Genomic DNA, 24,388 nt, shown 5'->3' with positions numbered 1-24,388 from the left:
GTCCACTAGGGGGTACCATTTCCTCATACTATTCTGAACGAAAGCTGACCTGAGCTCAGTTCCTGCACCTTGTGTCAAAGCGGGACCCAGGTGGAGCCAAGCTTCAGTACCTTGTAGGTCAGAAGAGACATCTTGGATAAAAGTAAGCTAAACCAAGGTTATGGGTTAGGGTTGTGTTTAAAGGTTAGAGTTAGAGTTGAACTGGGATGTGGACTGGAAGCTAGTGTTATTAGGTTAAGGCGCCCCATACTAGGCTCGGTTTGCTCCTAGCAGAACCCGGCTAGGCGAAGTGAACCTCTTTGCCTCACATACTTCTTACACATACTTCTTACTGCCTCACATACTTCTACTTCGATTGAAAAACGATAAAAGTAGCAAAATTACTGTTTGTCCTCTTGAGACCCCGTAGCAACAACATAGCCAGTATACACTTCCTTAAAATATTAAGAATGAATCTAAGATAAATCAAGAAACATGTCATTCATTTGGATGTTTTCGACCGAGGAGGTCTTAGTCGCACAGTTTACCATCTAACTAAGATATTTGGGTATTTCTCAAGTCGTCTCAAAGTTGAATGACAACAAACAATCCCGCCCATAGTTCCCACTCTTACTAGGAGTAGTACTGTTGACCAATCACCGATGAAGGGGCGTAGACTTCGGCTGCCGGACTTCGACTTGCCTTAAGAAAAACATTTGTGCGCGAACAGCCGGGGGAAAAAAACAGCTGAACACCCGAACGAACTAAAACGTTACCAAATGTAATCATCATAAATGCGCAAACTGCTTCGCTTGGGAAGAATGCGACAGGCTTTATGGTTGTGGATGAGCCTAGGGTTCGATTTGAAACGGGATGTGGACATGAAGCTGGTGGCAAGAACGCATAACAAGAACAGATCATAAATAACGGAATGACAACAGCTTATAACAGAAAAGGGAACAAAACAGTGACTTTTTTTATTTGTCAAAACAACCACAAAATATGACTAAAGCATGATTTCTATAGACGCAGAATAATAGAATGTCCCATCATCATCACATAACATTCTTTCTCAAAAGCATTATCAAAACACATAAACCAACAATAAAAGATCTGTCCTCTGTACATGTCTGCTGTTCTAGTTGAGTTCATTGATTCCTCCGACTGCATAAAGAGGCACAACTGTCTGCTAATTGGCCACTGTCCTGAGATCTCTGCATATGCTGTTGGTTATCACTCACTCTATATTCAACACACACCCTTGTCTACCGAGAGGTCCAAGTGCAAATATCTGTACAAAACGATTCCCATGACTGCATGTTGATGTCCTCTCAACTCCCACACCCTCCCACACACTGACAACCCACACAGACACACTTACACAGTGCTGGGAAGTTGTGGATATACAGGCTAACACTGCAGAGTAGTGTGGTTGGCTGCATACACCCTCCAGGAAGACTCAATAGTTCCTATTTAGGGGCACCCAAGGGTGCTGAGTGCTTTCCCTCCATGGCATTGGTGAGTAAGGGGCGTTATGGGGGGGCATCTGGGGGAGAGGCAGAGGAAAGGGTGCTGGGCAGTGTGGAGGAGGAGGAGGATGAGGGCTGGGCCTGCCTGTTTGGGGGGAGGTAGGCTGGGGAGGGGGAACGACCCTTACTCTGCAGGCTGCTGCTGCTCTGCAGGGGGGAGCTGGAAGTCCTGGGTGCTCGGGTCAGAGAGGACGACGAGGCGCTGGAGAGGGGCGACCTCGTACCCCCGTACCCCAAAATGCCAGTGCTCATCAGGAACTCCCTGGAGCCGTATGCGGGCGGGGTGGGGCCGCGTGACCCTGGGAGGCGCATGCTGTCTGCAGGGAGGCTGCATCTGCTGGGGATGTCGTACAACCCCATGTCTGGGCAGCCGTACAGGGCCTGGGACCTGGCCTGCATCCGCAGCATCCTGTCCCTCTCCTCCATCTCCCGCCGCTCCTGAATGGAGACCATGATGGTCTTGGAGAGGTTGTCATAGCGGACCGGAGAGGCCTCCCGGTGGATCAAGGCTTGCTGGGAGAGGTCCCTGTGCATCAGGGCCTGAGGGGAGAGGTCCCGGGAGGTGAGGGCCTGAGGGGTGAGGTCCCGTAGAGAGGGATCCCTGGGTGAGGTGTCCCTGGGCTGGGGAGATTGCCTGCTGACCCCCATGAACACAGGGCTGTAGGTGTGTGGAGGGGGCCGCTGCAGCACACTGCCTTCATGTCCCAGGGTCATGAAGTGCGGGTGGTAATGAAGCGGGGGTCCCCCTCGCTGGGCCAGGTAGTGGGCGTCACTTGAGTTCACCAGGCTGTCATAGGAGAGGCTGTTGCGGTTGGACAGGGGGTTGTGAGGGGGGAACAAGCCCGGAGATACCTGATGGGAGATCAGACCCTCTGGGTACAAGACCGGCAGCTTGTTGTGGTGGCGATAGGCGTGTTTGAGGGTGAGGGAGCGGGAGTTGAGGGTGAGAGAGTTGAGCTGGAGTGGAGCGGACATGGGACCGGATGGGACGGCTAGCTGCTGGTCCAATGTGCCCAGGATGAGTTCTGATGACAGGTCATGACGTCTACTGCTGCCCCCTTGCTGCTCTGGTGCCACAGCCACCTAGACACAACCACAACACATAACCAACTGTCAGAGAGCTCTCAGAACACAACACAGCCACAACAGTCTGTTAGAGGGTCGACAGAACACAGAATCACATGGCCAGTCTGTTAGAAAGCTCTCAAAACACAGCACACAACCATGATCTGTGGAAACGGCTCAAAACACAGCACACAACCATGATCTGTGGAAATGGCTCAAAACACAGCACACAACCATGATCTGTGGAAACGGCTCAAAACACAGCACACAACCATGATCTGTGGAAACGGCTCAAAACACAGCACGATAAATCCACAGTGTATCTGAATGGTGTCAATGCTGTGAATGATATGACTGACCTGATGGACAGGTGAGGGGGGGGGTGCCTTAGATGTGGACTGCGGTAATGGCCTGAGCTGCTGCAGGGTCTGTCCAGGGGAAGGGGTCACTGGTTTGGGATGCAAACCACTCTCTGTAATCCAAACACAGATGGAGAAGGAAATCAATATTTAACTAAATGTGAAATGTATTACCATAATGTCTATTGGGATTTGTGACTGAACTAATCCAGAGAGAGGCAGTGACGTGTCTCATTAACATATAATGCAAGTCTGTCCTCAGAATCACCTTAATTAGCCAAAACATTTGCATAAACAGGAATTTGACTTGGTTAAATGGTGCTGCCACAATTAACAGGATATACAGACAGACGATAAACAGGATATACAGACAGACGATAAACAGGATATACAGACAGACGATAAACAGGATATACAGACAGACGATAAACAGGATATACAGACAGACGATAAACAGGATATACAGACAGACGATAAACAGGATATACAGACAGACGATAAACAGGATATACAGACAGACGATAAACAGGATATACAGACAACAGACGTAGAAGCATAGTTTACACAAATCCATACGCGGTAAGTATTCTACCTACACTGTAAACTAAGAACTGCGAACTTCACTACAAACACTAAACTACATTCTAAATCAGGCTGGCTCGAATATTCAGTAGCTCATCACGAGTGAAACTTGGTTGGAAATCCACAAGTAAACAAACAAAGAAAAACCAACGAAGACACAAGCAGCAACAAAAACCATGGCTGCCTCTCTGTTGAATAATGTGGCCACCAGGGTGCAGTAGGAGAGCAGTGAGTGACAGCTTGTGGGGTTTCTGGACCGTTTGGAGTTTCTTCATGATCATTTGCTCATGTTCTCTATAATATGAGGTGCATAAATACAGGTATTGTCTCCCTGGTTGTCAGATTACTCATGTGACCCTACCTTCAAGTGTTGCTAGGTGTCTCCTCAGCACGTTGGGATCTGGTTTGGGGGGCAGAGGTGGTGGGGTGTCCAGACGTCGGATGTCTGGCTCTTCCATACCGTCAGTGGACGGGCGCTGAGAGTGGAAGAGAAGGCACTACTGTTAAACATATCTGATCCGCTGATGAAGTTAGTTAAATACGGAGGCTTTATGTGAATCTGGGATGTTCCCTTCTGAGGGTATTTTGGGGTGGACAGACTTACTTTATTTTGGTTATCATGACACTGGATGCCGTTATCCTCAACCTTGATAATTGGTATCTGTCTGTCAGTCTCTGGTCTCAGGAATGGAGGAATGATGCGAACTGTTGATTTCTTAATGGGCCTCGCTGTATACCTGGTATGGTCCAAGCAAATAGATAAGCTAATGAGCTCCAATACGTTATATAAACATGATGTTTACATAAAAACGTCAAATGCTTCTTACTTTGGAGAAATGGGACTGCATATGAGATACTCCAAGTTGCCACAGCAACCTTGTGTAAAAGGGTTGACCCCTCCTTGAAACTTCCCAGTGACCTGTGGAAAAGAGGGCAACAGTTTCCTCATTAAAGTGAGGACTCGACCTAGGGCGGCCTCATGTATTCCAGAATCCTTTTATCTAGTCGTTTAAAAACATGAGCTACATAGAGGCGTCTGACCTGTTCATTGGTGGTTCGGCCCCTAGACACCAGGTAGAGGTGGAACCCTGTGAGGCCCAGGACAGGAATGAAGAACAGACCTGATACACTCATCACCACCAGGCTAGACACAGCAGTCAAGGAGACTCACGGACTCTCTGTAGGGACCTTTAGAAATGAATTACCATGACCATACTGCACATACTGTTTGAACACACACGCACACGCACACAGTACACAGAGTTTGTGCAAGGAAGGATACGTGACAGTACAGTGCAGCTTCCATAGGTCTTCCAGATGGTGTAGGATGTAGAGCAGGCCACCGGAGAGCACGCCCACCATGTGCAGCGTGAGTGACAGGAGAAACAGGAAGAAGTAGCGGTAGTTCCGCCTCCCGATACAGTTGTTCACCCAGGGACAGTGGTGGTCAAAGTCCTGCATGCGGTTTGACACGATGAGACACAGCATTAGATACAACATTCAATCCCTCTGAGAATTATGACAACACACTGTAGTAGCCTACTTTACATGACTCTGTCCCAACATTGTGCATCCCATGCTACAAACAGTATTCTGGAGTGGTCTAACTAGCCCCATCCACATGGGATTGATCAATCTTGGACAGTGGAGAGACATTATCAACAGAAGTCAAATATCATCCAAGTGTTGATAGGCACTGAGCTGTCTAAATATACCTCAGTGTACACACAGAGATTGTCCCAACCATTTTCAAATCTCATCTCTCTCCCCGCTGCGGGGACATTAAGGATCGGGGGAAAGGGATTAACCTGATTAATGTGATCTCTCCCTTCCTCCCCCTCTATCCCTCTATCATCTTCTCCCACCCACCATTACCCTACAGCCACACACACTATTGATCCCTCCTCAGGCCCTTCCTCCTCCCTCCACCATCCACCATCAACCACTACCCCCCCCCCAAGCCTGTCTCACATCCACAACTTCCCCCTATCCACCCCTCCCTCCCGCTCTCCGCCAGCCCTGGCTTGTTCTCCCTTTCCCTCCCTCTCTCTCCATCCCTCCCACCTCTACACAGTGGTCACAGACACTGCAATGGGAGCATCGTGGAGGTCTGTAGAAGTGGCAGGAGGCACACCACTTCATCCGGACCTGGACACCCTTCACGTCCACGTTCTTGTAGAGCGGGGCGCGGAAGTCATCGTCCTTGTCCTCGTCCTCATTAGCTGAAACCCAAACGCACAGCTCGACATGAACTATAGGTCACCGGCACACCACCGGGCATTGGGTAACACAGGATATTCTTGTTTTTATGTCAATGTTTTCTCTTCAAATTCCTTCTCAGGCAGAAAGTTAACATTACTAACATAAACCTGGCCTAGCTTATCAATATATTGTCATGGTAATGAAATGGACCAGTATGTTATAACTAGTAGATAATAATTCAATAGAATTGAACAACTGCCTGCCAACCTCCTGTAATGTTTGTCCTGTTTAGTTACACTATAGTGTACAGTAGTGAATAGACCAGTGCAGGTTTTCTGTTCTACCTGATAATTCATTGCACCCACCTGGTGTCCCTGGTTAGAAGGGAACAATGAACAAATGCAGTGGAACTGGCTTCGAGGTGCAGAGTTGACTTTGATGGCAATAGTGTATAATATAGTAGTTATAGTGTAACTAACCCGTGGGGAGAACACCCGCATCCATAAAGGTTGCCATGGTGAAGTTGGCCAAGACAAAGAAGAAGAGGATGCCACTGCATGGTGGCACGTAGATTGACACAGTCACTGCCAGCCACGGGCACCTGGGACAGAGACAAGAGACCTGAAGCACAGTGGACTCACAATACACACACAGTAGTTTTGCAATACACACACATTACACTCATAGTATAGACGTAGAACATGCACCGTAATATGTCTAGGTTGAATTGGTTGAAAGGGGTATAAATCTCCCTCAGGCTCAAGTGTAGGAATCAATCAAAAGGAATCGTCTAAATGATTTGGTTCCTCGGCAGGGAAATGTAACTACACTCGGCGACGCTAAATTCAGATTGATGCCCAACTTCATGGCTTTTTCTGGATATGTCCACAGGGCTTATAGAAACCATCACAACCATCACTGTCATTATGCAAATGTGGTTAAAACTGGAGAATTTGATTTGGTGAGAGGATGCTATGATTATATCTCCACAGTGTGAGATGAAATAAAGGCTCTGTAATCAGGTTTACTGACGGGGACACAGGGGAAGGCACGGTGGATTATAATGATTAAAGGTCGGCATGAGGAGTCTATACAATATCCAATCATTGTTTTTTATCTGTATAGAATTGAGTCCAAAGCCATGCTGCTGTGGCGATTTTATCTTCACTTGAAAAGTTTTACAGCAGAACGGGTTTCAGCATTGGACCTCTTACATTATCACAACTGGCATCATGTCATAATGGCATAATGCTCCTACTTCCTGTCGGTATTTGATGTTTAGGGGCAACAACAGCAGAAGTGTGGTTCACCCTTGAAGTGCAGACTGTGTATTAGTGACCATGGCCGTAACAGTGACTGTAACAAGACCGTGATCAGTGTGAAACAGATACTGGGTGGATCCCCCCCCCCCACACACACACACACAACCCAAACCCGTCTCCCCACAGTTGCAAAGGTGAAGGGTCAGGAGGTGACGAAGGCAGAATGTATATATGTGTGAACCCCAATAGACTGACCGTGACTGTGAACACTGTGAAATTGACAACATTTTGAGTCAAGAGTCTCCTTTCCCCAACTCCAGCCCAGCCCAACCTCGCGCAAGCCCCCCAACCCCCACAGAACAGCCCCAGTAAGGATGAGCGCATGGGGGAGAGTGGGGTAGTGTGGGGGAAGGGTGGTTACCCCCAAAGGAATGCCTGGTAATGCCATGCCAGCTGCAATCTCAATAATCCCAGGGATTAGGGACTCTGGATTACAGCCTACTCTGCCAGCCCGCGATGGTGGAATCCTCCCATCAGACGACAAGCACACAGACCCTACAGCCTGCAGCACACAGCACAACACACAGCCCAACAGAACCTATTCCATACCTTTAGGATAAAGGAAACCATACATATTCCATTACCTATACAGCTACAACAGACACGCCTGCCTTTACAGACAAACAGCCTTCCTAGGCAAATACAATACAGTTCTGTACAGTTCTGATCTGTCAGAATAATGCTCCTCTTGAAGGATTTACTTAATTGAAACATTAACACTAAATTGTACTACTGAGTAAATCAGATTAATGAGGGGAACAGAACAGTGGAGGGGATTTATATCTTAAGTCCTCTCTGAAAGCAAAGTTTCACTAAATGTTTTAATGTTTGAGATGTACTTAAATTGTCATAAGAGAGCTAGATTACATGGATAAGTGCATTATACTGCACCCCTACAGTACCCAGAGTCCACACTGTACTCGTCCCAGTATATTGAATAGTGTACTTGTCCCTGTACACTGAATACTGTACTTGTCCCAGTACACTGAATACTGTACAATACTGTACCTGCACGTCTAGCCACTCTACAGTATAAATAGGGGATGTGGATGAAGTTGGTTGATTCAGGGGTAACTGCCAGCGGGGCAGCACTAAATATGAGGGACCAAGCCCAGTCAGTCTGCATGGTCTGGAGTAGTGTTCATGTATCTGCACAACACTTTCACCATCCTCCTCTACCAGCAAGGCCAATGGGTGGTGGGGAAAACAAGGAGACAAAAAGGCAATTAGGAATAGGTATACTGTCACTGATTATCTTTTCAAAACTCATTATTTAGATGGTCAAATCCTCTTCCCCCTCACCCATCTGTCAAATAATGGATCTATCACAAGAAAAAAAATTGTCAAAATGAGCACAATATGGAAGATAATGATATTGCGTTCAAAATAAGCAGAAATCAGTCAAACTCATTTGGGCTGAGTGCGGAGCGTAGAGGACACACCAGATAAGGTGGAGCGCTCTAGAAGAGGGTCGATCCGCGACTGCCTGATTTCTTATCAACGGGATTATTTCTGTGGATGCCATTGCATGAGCGGCCTTGCCGTCCGGCCCATCATTGGTTTGTGACCATCTGGAGCACAGCACAGGGAGAGTTCATTATGCTGCAGTGTGGCGGTGCAGGCAGACAAGCCCCTGCCTTGCGCCTAATGAAACAGACAGCAGAGCCGTATTAAATCATCCAGAAGGGTAAGCTGCTGTTGAGGCTGTCCAATCTGCACACTGCCCTGCCTGAGTAAAGCACAGTAGTGGGCAGGCTAGTCATCACTACCAGTGTCTATCGCATCGGCAGCAAGCACAGAAGAGCATTAGAGAGGCTCAACTACACTCGCAGGACAAAAAAAGGGTTCTAAAAGGGTTATTTGGCAGTCCCCATAGGAGAACCCTTTGAAGAACCTTCTGTGGGAAGGGTTCTTCATGGAACCCTAAAGGGTTCTACCTGGAACCCGAAAAAGGGTTCTTCTATGGGGGACAGCCGAAGGGCCATCTTAGGTTCCAGTGTATGGCTCCTAGAAACATCTCATGGATAGAAAATATGAGTGTTAGAAATGCTGAATGAAATGCGATCATAAGCCCTTAGGAATGTATGACTTGTCTTCAGCTTCAGCAAACACTGAATGAACACATAACACTGTTATAACAGGGTTCGGAGAGAGTGCTTCCTTGAACTATTAAAACTACGGGCTTGAGTATCAGCTATGTATGTCTACTTAAAGGAGACATATGTGTACATATTACATCATTGTATCCAGGGATCGATGCGTATGCGGGCATAAAATAAACCGTTTGTTTGGGGAGGAGTGTTATTCTATAAATATCTGACCCACTATGGGTGTGTATCACATCTGACATCCTCCCCTCTGCACATGGTTGCATAATTAACTCAGGAAGGAAGTAAAAGGTCAAGAAGGCTTCTCCTTTACAGAATTGTGTAGCATCTCAGCTACATCAAATCTTGACATTAGCCGGGGGAAATTGTTATGAGGAAACACCCTTGAGGGAATCTTTGCTTGTAATGGTTCAATTTCGTAGTGTTTCCACTGCTGGTCTTTGCATGTCTTTTGTGAATTGTCCACAGTAACAGTACTTAGAGAGAACAACGTAGCACAAACACAATCTGAAGGCTGAGATGACCGTTTCCGTTTTAGCTCAGCAACGCGGCTGTTTGTCAGGCGAAGGATGACCAAAGGTTCCTACATTCAGTGGTCCCCCCCTTGACAACTTCACAGGAGGGGTTTTTGTGTAGATATTGAAAAGTGTCCTAAATCTTGCAGAGACCAGTTTGTCAGTTTGTCTGTGAGTCGTGGACTTTGATACATCAGAGTAACTGCTGGAGCTTTACTCTCCATACTAACAGACTGGGGTTGCATTTGGGCACTTTATTTTGACACGCACATACTCTAAGTAACAACCTGAGAGACCACGAGGTCTGACTGACATTCACTTTGGACTCCCTGCAGCAGCATATAGCACCAAGGACGAATCAAGGTCCCTTTCCCTCAGAAGGACCCAGGTAGGGTTGCATTTGGTCGAGATAACGACAGAATCTGGCATCTGTCCATCACTGCTTTTAAAGAAACACAGACATCGTCCCTGCTGACAGAGCAGACAGGCAGACAGACAGTCCTTCTCTGAGTAAAAGGCTGTCTAACAGTGATGTAGGCCTACATATGATGTAACAGCAAAATATTGTCCCTACAGATTCCATTTCTTCTGCTACTGCCAACGTGAAAGGGCAAACAAACGAGCATGTGTGATTGGGCTGGAACGCTCTGTTTCAACATGACCTTATCTTTGAAGAATGGCTGTCCATGGAATAGAAACTTCAGACATAGTCTATTTTATCATCGTGAGACATCTCTCAGTGGGAACGTTTTCGGGAATGTTCTTTATGTCTCTTGTTGGCGATCTTCAGACAAACCTGCAATAACAGCCACTTGTCCTGGAGCAGTAGAGCTCTAGGGGTTTGTTCTATTGAAGTGTGGAAGTTCTCTTTACAAATGCAGATACGAGTCTATTGATCATTGATGGAAACGGACCACTCACTCTCATTATATAATACCAGGGATAGACTGCTGGCTCTGCCTGGCCGCCAACATCATGCTACCCACATACAGCAGCATCCATCATCTGATGGCAAAAACCAACACAGAATCTCAGGGATTATCAGAAGTTGTGAAAAAAAAATATATATATATATATACTTTGGGAAAAAATTATTTTGTTACATTATTTAAGCAAAAAAAAATACTGTTTGTTTTTGGAATTTTCTAAATATTTATAATATTATTCATTTGCATGTCAGCTCTGTGCCAGGAAATCAAATCAAATTTATTTATATAGCCCTTCGTACATCAGCTGATATCTCAAAGTGCTGTACAGAAACCCAGCCTAAAACCCCAAACACAAGCAATGCAGGTGTAGAAGCACGGTGGCTAGGAAAAACTCCCTAGAAAGGCCTAAACCTAGGAAGAAACCTAGAGAGGAACCAGGCTTTCTGGCTGTGCCGGGTGGAGATTATAACAGAACATGGCCAAGATGTTCAAATGTTCATAAATGACCAGCATGGTCGTATAATAATAAGGCAGAACAGTTGAAACTGGAGCAGCAGCACAGTCAGGTGGACTGGGGACAGCAAGGAGTCATCATGTCAGGTAGTCCTGGGGCATGGTCCTAGGGCTCAGGTCCTCCGAGAGAGAGAAAGAAAGAGAGAATTAGAGAGAGCATATGTGGGGTGGCCAGTCCTCTTCTGGCTGTGCCGGGTGAAGATTATAACAGAACATGGCCAAGATGTTCAAATGTTCATAAATGACCAGCATGGTCGAATAATAATAAGGCAGAACAGTTGAAACTGTAGCAGCAGCACGGCCAGGTGGACTGGGGACAGCAAGGAGTCATCATGTCAGGTAGTCCTGGGGCATGGTCCTAGGGCTCAGGTCCTCCGAGAAAGAGAGAGAGAGAATTAGAGAACGCACACTTAGATTCACACAGGACACCGAATAGGACAGGAGAGGTACTCCAGATATAACAAACTGACCCTAGCCCCCAGACACATTAACTACTGCAGCATAAATACTGGAGGCTGAGACAGGAGGGGTCAGGAGACACTGTGGCCCCATCCGAGGACACCCCCAGAGGGATGTACTAGAGGGATATCTTCAACCACCAACTTACCATCCTGAGACAAGTCTGAGTATAGCCCACAAAGATCTCCGCCATGGCACAACCCAAGGGGGGGCGCCAACCCAGACAGGATGACCACATCAGTGAATCAACCCACTCAGGTGACGCACCCCTTCCAGGGACAGCATGAGAGAGCCCCAGTAAGCCAGTGACTCAGCCCCTGTAATAGGGTTAGAGGCAGAGAATCCCAGTGGGAAGAGGGGAACCGGCCAGGCAGAGACAGCAAGGGCGGTTCGTTGCTCCAGAGCCTTTCCGTTCACCTTCCCACTCCTGGGCCAGACTACACTCATATGACCCACTGAAGAGATAAGTCTTCAGTAAGGACTTAAAGGTTGAGACCGAGTTTGCGTCTCTGACATGGGTAGGCAGACTGTTCCATAAAAATGGAGCTCTATAGGAGAAAGCCCTGCCTCCAGCTGTTTGCTTAGAAATTCTAGGGACAATTAGGAGGCCTGCGTCTTGTGACCGTAGCGTACGTGTAGGTATGTACGGCAGGACCAAATCAGAGAGATAGGTAGGAGCAAGCCCATGTAATGCTTTGTAGGTTAGCAGTAAAACCTTGAAATCAGCTCTTGCTTTGACAGGAAGCCAGTGTAGAGAGGCTAGCACTGGAGTAATATGATAAATTTTTTTGGTTCTAGTCAGGATTCTAGCAGCCGTATTTGGCACCAACTGAAGTTTATTTAGTGCTTTATCAGAAAGTTTCGGATTTTTGCAATGTTACGTAGATGGAAAAAAGCTGTCCTTGAAATGGTCTTGATATGTTCTTCAAAAGAGAGATCAGGGTCCAGAGTAACGCCGAGGTCCTTCACAGTTTTATTTGAGACGACTGTACAACCATTAAGATTAATTGTCAGATTCAACAGAAGATCTCTTTGTTTCTTGGGACCTAGAACAAGCATCTCTGTTTTGTCCGAGTTTAAAAGTAGAAAGTCTGCAGCCATCCACTTCCTTATGTCTGAAACACATGCTTCTAGCAAGGGCAATTTTGGGGCTTCACCATGTTTCATTGAAATGTACAGCTGTGTGTCATCCGCATAGCAGTGAAAGTTAACATTATGTTTTCGAATAACATCCCCAAGAGGTAAAATATATAGTGAAAACAATAGTGGTCCCAAAATGGAACCTTGAGGAACACCGAAATTTACAGTTGATTTGTCAGAGGACAAACCATTCACAGAGACAAACTGATATCTTTCCGACAGATAAGATCTAAACCAGGCCAGAACTTGTCCGTGTAGACCAATTTGGGTTTCCAATCTCTCCAAAAGAATGTGGTGATTGATGGTATCAAAAGCAGCACTAAGGTCTAGGAGCACGAGGACAGATGCAGAGCCTCGGTCCGATGCCATTAAAATGTAATTTACCACCTTCACAAGTGCCGTCTCAGTGCTATGATGGGGTCTAAAACCAGACTGAAGCATTTCATATACATTGTTTGTCTTCAGGAAGGCAGTAAGTTGCTGCGCAACAGCCTTTTCAAAAATTTTTGAGAGGAATGGAAGATTCGATATAGGCCGATAGTTTTTTATATTTTCTGGGTCAAGGTTTGGCTTTTTCAAGAGAGGCTTTAATTACTGCCACTTTTAGTGAGTTTGGTACACATCAGGTGGATAGAGAGCCGTTTATTATGTTCAACATAGGAGGGCCAAGCACAGGAAGCAGCTCTTTCAGTAGTTTAGTTGGAACAGGTCCAGTATGCAGCTTGAAGGTTTAGAGGCCATGATTGTTTTCATCATTGTGTCAAGAGATATAGTACTAAAACACTTGAGCGTCTCTCTTGATCCTAGGTCCTGGGAGAGTTGTGCAGACTCAGGACAACTGAGCTTTGAAGGAATACGCAGATTTAAAGAGGAGTCCGTAATTTGCTTTCTAATAATCATAATCTTTTCCTCAAAGAAGTTCATGAATTTATCACTGCTAAAGTGAAAGTAAGGCGAGTACAGCGACTGCAATTAGAAGGCATCATGTTAATGTTACTACTTAGCTTCGGCTGTTGGAGGTCCTGACGAATCGTGTCCAGATAAAGCGTCCGGAGTGAAAAAGTTGAGGAAAAAAATATATATATATATAAACGGTAATTAAAAAGTAAAAACCGTAAAGTTGTCAGGTAGCAAAATAGGTTGGCAACAAAACGCACAGCAACTCGAAAACAAGTCTGCAAGTTGTGATAATGATTCTAAACCAGAACAAAGGATCTCAATTTCAAACTCCCCCCAAAAGTGTTTACAACTTTTAAAATGGGCTAAAAATGAATATTCACTGAAAAAGGATCTCATGTAGTTTCTTGCAATAGCCCTCTCTGACTTTAAGGAATATGTTTCTCAAAACTGTGATTCCTAAAAAAAATTGTCCAGAGCATTGGTCAACTCTGTCAGATTTGTTCAAAATCGTAAATAAATGTAAAAAAAAATGTGTTGGGTCAGCTATAGGAAGCCCTTCTTCATCTTTTAAAAATACATTGTAGATATCAAATGCTCACAACCATAACCTGTCAACTTCATCTACTTTATAGATTAACTACTAACTACTATCACTTCGCCACTATGACCTATTTATTGCCTTAACTCCCTTATCTTACCTCTCTTTTACACTCACTGTATATAGACTTTTGGTTTTCTTTTGTTCTACTGTATTATTGACTATGTTTTGTTTATTCCATGTGTAACTCTGTGTTGTTGTATGTGTCGAATTGCTATGCTTTATCTTGGCCAGGTCGCAGTTGCAAATGAGAATTTGTTCTCAACTAGCTTACCTCATTAAATAAAGGTGAAATAAAATTTAAAAAATTTAAAAAATGAACATAGAATATGACTTTTGGTTCAAATATGTTCATTTTAATTAGGTTATAGCAACTGAAGAAAAACAACATTGCTATGTAGTATAGCACTTGAATAAAGAAGAAAAACAAGCAATTTGTCAACTCCGTAAAACATCAACTCAGTCAGATTTTTGTCTAACGTCTGATAGAAGGGTTGGGCCAATTGCAAACACTGATGGATTATCACCAATTGACGCATCGATTTACCGCTCCATAACACGGATGTCGAGGGGTTCTTTTAGTTCTGATCGCAACCAACACTTTTCAAGATGATTTCAGCCTCTTATCATCAGAACATTTTAATCTAGCTATTTGAGCAAAGTAAGGGCGATTTATCTATTTGACAATCATTCAGTACGACTGAAATAAAGTATGTCCTTGTTTAGCACGGCAAATTGACTGTGGAAATTTACCGAACATTGTTGTATGATTGGAAAACTAATGTTGAAGCCTACTTATTGTTTTAGTCATTCCATTAAATACAACTGCCTTTGAAAAAAAATGTGTCTGATATGGTCATTTCTTATCAAGATCGAGGGTAAAATATCCCTGGACTGTCCATACTGTGTGACTAAATCAAGTAAATCGTGATTGAGTTATATAATGTATCTTTTTTTAATCAAATGAAAATATAGTTTACAGCCTAAATGTATTTTGAATGGCATATACTATGTTGGCATTTAATGTGAAACGTTTTGATGAAATATAGGCCTTCTAATACTACTACTTCTATACTGAACAAACATGTAAACACAGCATATAACAATTTCAAAGATTTTACAGAGTTACAGTTCATATAAGGAAATCAGTCAATTCAAATAAATAAATGGGGCTTAATCTATGGACTTCACATGACTGGGAATACAGATATGCATCTGTTCATCACAGATACCTTTTTTTAAAAGTAGGGGCGTGGGTCAGAAAACCAGTCAGTATCTGGTGTGACCACCATTTTCCTCATGCAGCGCGACGCATCTCCTTCTCATAGAGTTGATCAGACTGCTGATTGTGGCCTGTGGAAAATTGTCCCACTTCTCTTCAATGGCTGTGTGAATTTGCTAGATATTGGCGGGAACTGGAACACGCTGTCGTACAAGTCGTTCCAAACATGCTCAATGGGTGACATGTCTGGTGAGTATACAGGCCATGGAAGAACTGGGGCATTTTCAGCTTCCAGGAATTGTGTACAGATCCTTGCGACATTGGGCCGTGGAAGAACTAGGACATTTACAGATTCCAGGAATTGTGTACAGATCCTTGCGACATGGGACCGTGCATTATCATGCTGAAACATGAGGTGATGCCGGTGGATGAATGGCACGAACATTGGCCTCAGGATCTCGTCACGGTATCTCTGTGCATTCAAATTGCCATCGATAAAATGCAATTGTGTTTGTTGTCCATAGCTTATGCCTGCCCATACCATAACCCCACCGCCACCATGGGACACTCTGTTCACAACGTTGACATCAGCAAACCGCTAGCTCACAGAATGCCATACGGTTGTGAGGCCGGTTGGATGTCCTGCCAAATTCTCTAAAACGATGTTGGAGGTGGTTTATGATAGATCAATTAAGATTACAATCTCTGGCAACAGCTCTGGTGGACATTCCTGCAGTCAGCATGCCAACTGCATGCTGCCTCAAGTCTTGAGACATGTCTGGCATTGTGTTGTGTGACAAATCTGCACATTTTAGAGTGACCTTTTATTCTCCCCAGCACAAGGTGCACCTGTGTCATGATCATGCTGTTTAATCAGCTTCTAGATATGCCACACCTGTCAAGTCGATGGATTATCTTGGAAAAGGAGAAATGCTCACTAACAGGGATGTAAACAAAATTGTGCACAAAATTTGAGAGAAATCAACTTTTTTTGCCTATGAACAATTTCTGGGATCTTTTATTTCAGCTCATGAAACATGGGGCTAACACTTTACATGTTGCGTTTATATATAAATTCTGCCTGTTGGTTGCAATCAAGCCGTTGTGTTTTTGTTGGGGATTGTCAAATGTATCATCCATATTTTAAGTAATGTTTGTATTTACATACTCTGTTTTGAGTATCTGTTGTCACCTTGGGCAGTTGCTTGTCAACTCCTCACTGATTGCTAATCATTGTCCTGAAATATATGCTTAAACTATTGAACACTTTGCTGTGCTAGAAAAAAAAAGCATAATGTTTGCTTTATAAACATTGTTTTAAGTTCTTAATCTACAAAAACATGCCAAAATGCTAACGAAATTAGCCCTGGAGCATTATACAGTGTTCTAAAACAAAACAAAATATTTGAATAAGCTAATGTTAGAATGAAACAATCAAGGCTTTTAAACACTTGTTGTACAATAAATATAAAAATGAAATGCCTTTTATGGTGTCTGATGGAGTTGACATAAATCTAGTTAGGTGCACTTTATGAAAACATGTTTTCATTAGGAGGTTGTTCCTTTACATGGTATGATAGCTGATACTTTGGTTTAAAATACGTGTATTTCAAATGTTGTTATTATGAAGAAAAATATTTGTGACAAATGTTTATTGTCTCATCTTTTAAGAATTCCTGATTTACAATCCCAATTAAAAACATCCCCAGAATCAGTCAACAACAGCGGGGCGCCAAGATAATAACGCAATAAACAAGCGTACGTGAAGAGATGCAATTAACCTTCAACAGCAGCAGATACATCAGCAGCCAAGAGTTGCAGTAAAATGGAATGAGTTTACTTTTTTTTACGCATTCACTTATCAGATGATTCATTGTATTGTATTTCCCATAAAGAATTCTAGAATTCCTCATTCCAAACAGCATGTGAATTGGGGGTATGCAGTAGGCATGGCCATGTCAGTTCTTATATTCAGTTGTTATATTCACTGTTGACACTTTCAGATACAAGATACATATAACAGTTCAATGACATGAAAATGACTGAAAACTGTGACTCTTCCATGCTAAAGATTCAGATCCTACCCTAACAGAGCCATAGAGGATTACACATCTCTCTTAAGCCCAGTGTCCATAAGCTCCTTGTCTTTGAACAGCAGGGAGTAAAAGAATAGGGAGGATGTCAGTATGAAATCACTCTTTCCAGACTCTCTCACAAATCATTGGATAACCCCCAGCCAAGTCAGTGGCTTTAGTCCAAATCAACCCAGTCAGTACAGTATAGTACATTTACAACTCAATCCACTGTGGCCCACTTTCTCTTTCCTCACATCAATGCATAATCACGTCACTGAGGATATATCGTTCTAAAATATTTCAGTTAATCAGAAGTGCATGAACTCTAGTACACTTATGCCAAGTTCCCACCTGAGAATTACCCCAGTGTTTTACCCAGAAGGCTCAGACTTTTCTGTTTCCATCTCCACAGACCGGCACCGGTATCACACTGGACCATGGCCTCAGGGAACATGCTTTGACTTTAGGGCCAAGGCCAGGCACTTTTCAGCTGCCATTTACATAACAGTAAGTGTGAGCATAAGTTAACATCTTTCTATAGTTAACCCCTCCTCATCGATGGACTGTCTTGATGATGCAGAGGTTGTTGATTCTGCCCTTTACAAGTCATCGATAGTTTACTCCTCCCTGCTCGCCCCGAGTCTTCAGTCAGCCCTTGTTCCACAGATGTGGGAATCAAGAGGCATCGATCAGAAGATCGGGATACTAATCGGAAACTTCTCATCTGCTAGAGGATCCACTTGAAAAATTTCTGGTAAACCAACAGATGTGGAAACTGGGACATATTTGTCTACAGGGGTCAGTATAGAAGTACTGTTCAAATCAAATCAAACTTTATTAGTCACATGTGCCGAACACAACACGTGTAGACCTTACAGTGAAATGCTTACTTACGAGCCCTTAACCAATAACGCAGTTAAGAAAAATACCTACAAAAAATAAGATATAAATGTAACAAATAATTAAAGAGCAGTAAAATAACAATAGCGAGGCTATATACAGGAGGGTACCGGTACAGAGTCAATTTACGGGGGCACCGGTTAGTCGAGGTAACTGAGGTAGAGTTATTAAAGTGATAATAACAGAGAGTAGCAGCAGCGTAAAAAGGGGGGGATGCAAATACTCTGGGAAGCCATTTGATTAGATGTTCAGGAGTCTTATGGCGGCTTGGGGGTAAAAGCTGTTTAGAAGCCTCTTGGACCTAAACTTAGCGCTCCGGTACCACTTTCCGTGTTGTAGCAGAGAGAACAGTCTATGACTAGGGTGGCTGGACTCACTGACAATTTTTAAGGCCTTCCTCTGACACCGCCTGGTATAGAGGTCCTGGACGGAAGGAAGCTTGGCCCCAGTGATGTACTGGGCCATACGCACTACCCTCTGTAGTACCAGGCAGTGATGCAACCTGTCAGGATGCTCTCGATGGTGCAGCTGTAGAACCTTTTGAGGATCTGAGGACCCATACCAAATCTTTTCAGTCTCCTGCGGGGGAATAGGTTTTGTCGTGCCCTTTTCACGACTGTCTTGGTGTGCTTGGACAATGGTAGTTTGTTGGTGATGTGGACGCCAAGGAACTTGACGCTCTCAACCTACTCCACTACAGCTCGGTCGATGACAATGGGGGCGTGCTCAGTCCTCCTTTTCCTGTAAGTCCACAATCATCTCCTTTGTCTTGATCACGTTGGGGGAGAGGTTGTTGTCCTTGCACGAGTGAACAGGGAGTACAGGAGGGGACTGAGCATGCACCCCTGAGGGGCCCCCGTGTTGAGGATCAGCATGGCGCATGTGTTGTTACCTACCCTTACCACCTAGGGGCGGCCTGTCAGGAAGTCCAGGATCCAGTTGCACACCATAGTGCCCTCAAAGCTTAGTGATGAGTTTTGAGGGCACTATGGTGTTGAATGTTGAGCTGTAGTCAATGAATAGCATTCTCACATAGGTGTTCCTTTTGTCCAGGTGTGAAAGGGCAGTGTGGAGTGCAATAGAGATTGCCTCATCTGTGGATCTATTGGGGCGGGATGCAAATTGGAGTGGGTCTAAGGTTTCTGGGATAATTGTGTTGATGTGAGCCATGACCAGCCTTTCAAAGCATTTCATGGCTACAGACGTGAGTGCTACAGGTCAGTAGTCATTTAGGCAGGTTACCTTAGTGTTCTTGGGCACAGGGACTATGGTGGTCTGCCTGAGATATGTTGGTTTTACAGACTCAGACAGGGACTGGCAAGTGAAGACACTTCAGCGCATGCTCGGAGTACACGTCCTGGTCACACAGTCGTCCGGAACAGCTGATGCTCTCATATGCATGTTTCATTGTTACTTGCCTCGAAGCGAGCATAGAAGTTATTTAGCTCGTCTGGTAGGCTCGTGTCACTGGGCAGCTCACGGCTGTGCTTGCCTTTGTAGTGGTATGGTAGTACAGTGGGACTATTCACCCAGGCGCTATTAGCAATCTAGTGGATAATGTTGAAAATGTTGTTGTTGGTATCCCAACTCACGGTAGTGATTCTCACATGACTAAAATGTTGTTTTGAGAACACAAGTACGATTCGGGAACCTGTGGGAACCTGTGTTGCTTTAGGCGACCCAGTCTGATTTCTAACTGACTCCTGACTCTAAGCTCTAAGCATCATTGCCCTCTGGAAGAAGATAAAGGGATTTAGGAACACATGTTCACATACACTCAGAGGTGTGGTTGTGTTCATTATATTTTGAGTCACAATCAAATATAATATAATGACGTTTCCGGATTAGGACACAGTTATATCAACCACTGAACCACATTAATCATCCGAACATTTGAGTTTAGCCTAACAAGAAAATCAGCCTTAGACATAGGCCTAATAGTTAAATAGCCTCTTAACTCACATAGTCCCCATACCAAATTCATATAGCCTACAGTAGCTTATATTAAGAGGATCAACATGATATTAGGCAATGACATGTGAATACTAATAGAGAGCTTTGGGTACAGTATTGCTGAACTGTTTAATGAATAGTATAGCATATTGATATGTAATTAAAACTACACCAGAATTTCACAAAAGGGACTTTTTTCAACAACAAATATGTGTCATATTTCACTTCTGTCAGATTGAACGGCAAAAAAACACTGTTCTTAAATTCAGAATGTGTAGTTTGCCTTAAAATGTTTATGGGTCGTTCTTGAATTACAGTGGAACTTGGACATGGCATTTTGGACAAAATGTACTTAATTTTTCTTTATTTTATTTGGGTACATCTTCCCATTCTAAATCAACTAATATGGTAGCTTAATGATCTTAAAAAGTGTGTACCTTTATGACAATGTTGTGACATCTGTAGGAGTAGTAACACCAATGAAGGTAACACCAATGAGACATTTGAGGTAAATTAAGATTGTCTGAAATGGAGGCCACAATGCTCAAATCTAAGTTCATCAATCCTGTACTAAAGTGATATGATTAATCATTTTTCTCACAATGATATTTCCCTTCATTTAAATGGACTAACCCCAAGTTGGGGTCGGGCAGGTAGCCTAGTGGTAAGAACGGCCAAACAACCGAAAGGTTGCTAGATTGAATCCCGAGCTGACGAGGTAAAAAATCTGTCGTTCTGCCCCTGAACAAGGCAGTTAACCCACTGTTCCTAGGCCCGTCGTTTGTTCTTAACTGCCTAGTTAAATTGAAAAGTGACACTTTGGATTTTGACACCGAATGAATTGACGGAATCCTGAAATGTATGACATATTTAAAGGGTGTGATTAGCTAATAATTTCCTTTAATATAAACCACTCCCTGAAAAAGAGTTTGCCACTGGAGAGAATGCTCAAGGCTCTTGTAGATCTTTGTAATGAGTTATTTTCAAGGTGGTAACCCCAGTGACATAAAACAGAGGCTCACACATTATACCGGTAAAATAATAGGTATTTTAATAGCCTTCTTTGTTTTGATTCATCTATACAATATATGACTTACTTTTGTTCACTTTCTAGCATTCAAATTCCAAAAAACATGTCACTAGAACTCCACTACTGTGACAAGCCTGCTCTTAAGTACTTTAAACAATGCATCAACATAGAGGGTTGCAGTATGAAGGATTTTAATGATGTTTTATCATTTATAAACAGTTCAAAACGTGTATTATTTGTGTTTATTTGTCATTTTCAAGTGTGTTTCATGGTTGCAAAGGCAAGGGACTCAAATGCCAAATCAATTAAAAAACGACCCTTATTCTACACAGTGTGTGAGCGACAGGACCTATTTTATCGTAACCTTTCCCTAGAGACAACTTTACCGTTTGGAGCAATTGTGCATGCCCATTGGATCTGATACTTCATAGGCCTATATACAGTATATGCAATTCAAATATGTGGACTTGGCCTAGGCCTACTTTAGATATGGAATATAATAGTTTCGAAAATGTAGGCTACTTTCGTGTCTGGTGTCAAACTACATTTTCAAAAGGAGGCATATCGTCAACTTACGTAAAGACAAAGAATAAAGTGGTGGACCCGACGAGGAGGACTGCAGCGGTGGACACTGGAATAAACGCGCTGGCTTTAATTCTTCCACTGCCGCTGGTGGGCATTCTGTACTTTCCACAAACATCAGCAGTTTATTCCAGCGAAACGATTACACCGAGATACAATACATGATACATGATACGACGTATTCCCACTATGTTCTGTCCTGGGTCTCCATGGATCAAATGCAACAAATCCATGGTCAAAAAGTCCAACGAGCTGTGCCCGTCTTGGAAATCCCACCGTACAGACTGGGCCCGACCAACCACCAACTCAGCGAAGCGGCTCTTGATTTGATAGGTGGGGCTATCGCCGGGGAAAGGTAGCTTTGGGACACAACATCGGGAGTCTGTCTATTGGTTGGACTCCGTTTAAAGGAGGACTTACGTGAACTACACTATAGCAGAATAGACTCAAATGTGGTGTATGTTTTCAGTGCTAAATATTATTTTTACAATAAAAAAAAACGTATTTCATGTCATAGTCATACTCTTGATTACAAATGTTATTTGCTTCAACATGGAAATGGATCTGTCATTAGAAATGGACAATAATGTTGCTCTATAGTGACAGATAAAAGTATATAATGTATAAATGTTGAATATTCTAACGACATAAACATAGGCTATTCAAACTCTGCTCCTTTACAGTGATCCAAGTTCAGTTTGGTTTTTCCCTTCTGTATTGGGATACTACAAGTCTCTGGCAGGGGCGAACTGGCCATCTGGCATTTGGGGCAAATGCCAGAGGGGCTGGTCCATTTTTAGCCCAGTGGGCCTGTCTAACTTGTTTATTTTTAATTATCTGGCTGTTGATGGGGGCCTCAACAATTAAAAATGGTCCGGTGTGTTTGAAATGCCAGGGCCGGTTTCTGGTCCCAGTCTCTGGTGCTGACCAAGAACTGAAGACTAGATATGTATGGCAAATGTGAGGTTAAGTCTCTAAGGATTTGTTGAGGGGTTGGGCCTGGCTGTAGCATGATATTAACATCCCTTATAAATGTTGAGCCAGATAAGGCTCAGACATAGATAGATGCCCCAGGCGTGATGGATGCAACGGAGTGGATCGAAGCCTTCATCCGAGGGCTGATGTGTCTGCTCGGGATCTTGGGGAACAACTGGCTTTGTCTCCGTTCTCTCCCCGGACCCAAGTCCAGTCTCCGCACCAATGAGGTCCTCTTCATCAACCTGGCCGTCTCCAACCTCATCACCAACTACCTGGTGGACCTGCCCGATACCATGGCTGACTTTGTTGGCTACTGGTTCCTGGGGGAAGCCTACTGCTGTGTGGTCCAGTTCTGCTCTGACCTGTCAGAGACCAGCAGTGTCTTCTCCACCTTGTTTATTAGTGTGTTCTGGCACCAGAAGCTGGTGGGCTCTCTGAAACGCGGAGGAGCTCCGATCCAGCTGGATAGCCTCCGTCTCGTAGCCTGTCTCCTGGCTGGCAGCTGGACAGTGGCTGTGGTATTCAGTGTTCCACAATTATTCTTTGTCCGGTTGGAGAGTGGTAATGAGAGCCACGATGACTGTATAGAACTCTTTCCCTCCCAAACTGCAAGGCAGACCTATGAGCCGTTGTATCTGACCTTCGCTAACGCCCTCCCCATCACTGGTATAGCGTTTGCTAGCATCCAGATTGTGATCACTCTGCTAAGGCACCAGGCACGTATCCAGGGCCTGACTTCGGACCATCACAAGGGGACAGCTAATTCTTTACCTAACAATGGACCTTCAGTTGTACACAGCTCGATCAGTTCCCCCCTCTACCAGGTCGAGATCGGGGACAGCATAGTCAGAGCTCCACCCGATCTGAAGAGGTCCTCTCAGCCTCCAGCTAAGCCCAGCCCAGGCTCAGGTACTCAGGTGAGGGCAGCCAAGAGCGTGGTGGCTGTGGCCACTGTGTTTGTGGTGTGCTGGGTGACCCACCTGCTGCTGATGATGGCCAGCAACATCCACACGTCCTCCTTGGTGTTGGAGCTGGCCAGCTACATCGGATCCTCTTACACCTGCATCATCCCCTACATCTTCCTCTATGGAGTAAAAAAACTGTCTTTCTCCTGCAGAGGGTAGCTAGATATAGTCATACACTCATTTTCTATTTAGTGGTATCAAGTGCTTTGTATAATTGTTGCTCTTTTTAAAATTGTATTTAACTAGGCAAGTCAGTTAAGAACAAATTCTTATTTTCAATGACAGCCTAGGAACAGTGGGTTAACTGCCTTGTTCAGGGGTAGAATGACATATTTTTAACCTTGTCAGCTCAGGGAGTTGATCTTGCAACCTTTCAGTTACTAGTCCAACACTCTAACCACTAGGCTACCTGCCGCCCCAGATGTCTTTAGGACATCTGTGTTGCCTGAAAATAAATGAAATTAGATTGGCATATGGCCATGA

At 44.2% G+C, this 24,388-nt stretch overlaps 2 protein-coding genes across 2 annotated transcripts; one reads left to right on the top strand and one right to left on the bottom strand.

Annotated features, from left to right (window-relative positions):
- Positions 1–937: 937 nt before the first annotated feature.
- On the bottom strand, positions 938–22,289 carry LOC112219496 (palmitoyltransferase ZDHHC8B). The gene is made up of 10 exons (XM_024380793.2): positions 21,957–22,289; positions 6,196–6,317; positions 5,579–5,736; positions 4,797–4,969; positions 4,556–4,658; positions 4,342–4,433; positions 4,119–4,251; positions 3,876–3,990; positions 2,933–3,045; positions 938–2,591 (listed from the first exon to the last, which is right to left on the bottom strand). Exons 1-10 carry the CDS (start codon positions 22,058–22,060, stop codon positions 1,512–1,514), a joined length of 2,193 nt encoding a protein of 730 aa, XP_024236561.1. The 5' UTR covers positions 22,061–22,289; the 3' UTR covers positions 938–1,511.
- Positions 22,290–22,972: 683 nt separating this feature from the next.
- LOC112219739 (alpha-1A adrenergic receptor) lies at positions 22,973–24,064 on the top strand. Its single transcript, XM_024381265.2, has one exon. The coding sequence runs from the start codon at positions 23,042–23,044 to the stop codon at positions 24,062–24,064; it is 1,023 nt and encodes a 340-aa protein (XP_024237033.1). The 5' UTR covers positions 22,973–23,041.
- The last annotated feature ends 324 nt before the right edge of the window (positions 24,065–24,388 follow it).

This window comes from Oncorhynchus tshawytscha, linkage group LG20 (assembly GCF_018296145.1).
Source record: "Oncorhynchus tshawytscha isolate Ot180627B linkage group LG20, Otsh_v2.0, whole genome shotgun sequence".
Taxonomy (NCBI): Eukaryota; Metazoa; Chordata; class Actinopteri; order Salmoniformes; family Salmonidae; genus Oncorhynchus; species Oncorhynchus tshawytscha.
Note: the sequence above shows the minus strand (reverse complement) of the source record. Positions and strands in the feature narration are given on the sequence as shown.